The sequence below is a fragment of the Palaemon carinicauda genome, chromosome 42, assembly GCF_036898095.1.
Source record: "Palaemon carinicauda isolate YSFRI2023 chromosome 42, ASM3689809v2, whole genome shotgun sequence".
NCBI classification, from domain to species: Eukaryota; Metazoa; Arthropoda; class Malacostraca; order Decapoda; family Palaemonidae; genus Palaemon; species Palaemon carinicauda.
Genome location: NC_090766.1, coordinates 1,932,727 through 1,935,629, shown reverse-complemented (window position 1 = coordinate 1,935,629; position 2,903 = coordinate 1,932,727). Strand labels below are relative to the sequence as shown.

Sequence of the window (2,903 nt, the reverse complement as noted above, 5' to 3'; positions counted from 1 at the left end):
TTCTGGTTGACAATCGCGAGGGACCTGACGCCTCTGGAGTGTACAGCTTCAACTTCGAAACTGGAGATGGCATCAGTCGTCAGGAGCAGGGCGCCCCTCAGGGACCTGAAGGAGCAGTAGCTGCTCAGGGAGGATGGACGTAAGTCTCAAGATTAATTATAATTAATATTGTCATTATGAAACTTAGTTTGGCATCAATGTCGAAGCCTTGAACTGCATTGATTAATTTGTTGATGTTGGTTCCAGTTTCACCTTCCCTGACGGAACCCCGGCCGTGTTCCAGTTCGTAGCTGACGGGGCTGGATACAGCGTCCAGTCTGACCTCCTGCCGACGCCCCCTCCTCTGCCTCCCCATGCCATTGCCCAGATCGAAAAGGCCGCTCGGGAGGACGCCGCTGCTGCAGCTTCAGGAGGAGGACGTCCTCAGTACAGCGCCCCTCCTCCCCCTCCTCCAGGATACAGCTTCTAATCATGGCGCCGTTTCTTCTTCCCAATGATCTCTCTCTCTCTCTCTCTCTCTCTCTCTCTCTCTCTCTCTCTCTCTCTCTCTCTCTCTCTCTCTCTCTCTTTCTAAAAGTTATCAACCCTGGAGCAAACACACCCACCTCTCAGGGTGTCTTTGATTACGCTTATTTATGTCTTCATGATGTTGCAAAATATTTGTAAATAAAACCCGAGAATTTACACGAGCTCTCATTTCCAGTTTCCAATATAAGAAGGATTTAGAAAATTTCATCTTCAAATTATGTTTATGTTTGAAATTTTTTTAGGGAAAAAAGGGTAATGATTAAGTTCTATTACTTGTAAGAAAGGACTTGTATATCTTTATATATCTTGAACGCTCTGCATGTGTGTTTTTAGCAGTTTCAATGCGTCCTAGAGAGGTATCCATAAGAAGGCTGGATTATGAGAGTCTGGTTTTATATATGAATTGAAGCAATAAAAGAAAGTAATTCTTCTATTGAAGCTCTTGAACAGTAAGATATAGATAAATTATGTAAAGATATAAAGGATAAGGGTCCAAGTTATGACCAGGGAGGGCCAGACAATGGCGGCTGATGACTTGATAAGTATACAGACCTATAGGTTCCCCCAACCCCGCATCCTTAGCTCATGATATATTGTTAATTTATTCTCATCATTTATTTATTTCCTTATATCCTTTCCTCACTGGGCTATTTTCCCCTGTTGGAGCCCTTGGGCTTATAGCATCTTGCTTTTCCAACTATGGTTGTAGCTTGGCTAGTAATAATAATAATGATAATAATAATAATAATAATAATAATAATAATAAGGATGGTGAGGTTGCAGCGACCAAAGGAACTAACGAGTTTGAGCGGTAATCGAACCCCAGTCTGGCGATCACCAGGCAGAGACGTTACCAATTAGACCACAACAAGCAGTTAATCGCCGCTTTTAATATAAGTAATTTGGGTAATTACTAAGAATTCTCCAGCTTGTAACTATAGTCAATTTTTTTTAGTGAGGCAGATTTGCACCGCCTCCCAGCGGTGCCCTTTTAGCTCGGAAAAGTTTCCTGATCGCTGATTGGTTGGACAAGATAATTCTAACCAATCAGCGATCAGGAAACTTTTCCAAGCTAAAAGGGCACCCCTGCGAGTCTGTGCAAATGCGCCTCATTAAAGGAAATTGACTATAAGATAATAGATCTAAAAATGTGAAGAAAATTGCACACTTAAGTAAATTGCGATAATATTCAAGCGTTTGAAATATAAATGAATGGTTCAAATAGTTTTGGTTCATTTGGGATAATTATAAGCTTTCAGCATTTCATTTACACCGTTGATCCACTGGAACGACTTATGAATTATATGCTTCCAGAAGGCTAAAATTACTGGATACACCACCACTTCCAGTTACTGGACGCTCTCTACAACATTTAGTATGCTTCCAGAAGTCTAAGATCTTTGGCTGCACAATATTTTGTAGTGCAAAGACTATTTAACGTTTACAACACTTCCAGAAGGCTGAAGTCACTTCCAGACCTTTGCTGAAATAGCGTCTGTGATAATTTTAAAAACAGAAAATGTTTTCTTTGCTTAAAAATTTTTCAAGACTTATGAATTTTTAGGAGACATCTAGTGGAAAGATCCGAAATTTCAGAATGCCACCTGACGTAGGGAAACCCCCCCCCCTTCTCTCTCTCTCTCTCTCTCTCTCTCTCTCTCTCTCTCTCTCTCTCTCTCTCTCTCTCTCACATAGGTAGCAGTGCCGTCATTGCACATCATGTGGAGCACAGTAAGCATTATTTTAGGATTTTTTGTAGCGTTCCTTCGATCATTAGCTACTCTTTCTTTATGTCCTTCTACTCTATTTCCTTACATGTGTCCTTTCTGTCAATCCTTTTAATTCTTACTTGATAGTGTAACTGCAGTGGTTTACCCCAGCTGCACTCTGCCACTGAATGGGCTCACAGGCCTCAACACCTTGCTTAGGCGGTTCTCCGGTTTGCCGAACGCTGTTCGACAGACAAGTGATTGAAGAGATGTTCGAGCGTGTGAACGGGGTATTTGGTTGTCGAACACGTTCGTCGAACGGTTCGAAGAAAGTCTGTTCTCGCCTGACATTTGTGGGCGGGGCTTCATTGTCCATAAACCTTATGCATTTGTGACTGACTCCACCTCTTCGAACCGTTTGACAAGCAGGTTCTAGAACCGGGTTCGACGAACCGTTCGACCGGGTAAATCCGGCTTTCTATTATATAACCTGAATTTCATAAATCCTAAATTATGAATTCTCTTTATTATGTTGGAAAATTCCTTTGGTTAATTATCATTATATATCAAGAGCGGCATCGAAGTTTTAGTTTTTTTAAATACTTGAGATCAATTTATTTTCTATGAGAGGGAGGGGGGAGGGGGGGGGACAAGTAGCCCCCTCCA

General features: G+C 41.7%; 1 protein-coding gene across 1 annotated transcript in view; it reads left to right on the top strand.

Annotated features, from left to right (window-relative positions):
* LOC137633269 (cuticle protein AMP1B-like) overlaps nucleotides 1-684 on the top strand; it is a 1,000-nt gene extending 316 nt beyond the window's left edge. Inside the window, exons 2-3 of the mRNA XM_068365479.1 lie at nucleotides 1-139; nucleotides 247-684. The exon at nucleotides 1-139 is cut by the window's left edge and continues 106 nt beyond it. Coding sequence (XP_068221580.1) covers nucleotides 1-139; nucleotides 247-469 — 362 coding nt within the window. The 3' untranslated portion in view covers nucleotides 470-684. The remainder of the gene's footprint in view (nucleotides 140-246) is intronic.
* The last annotated feature ends 2,219 nt before the right edge of the window (nucleotides 685-2,903 follow it).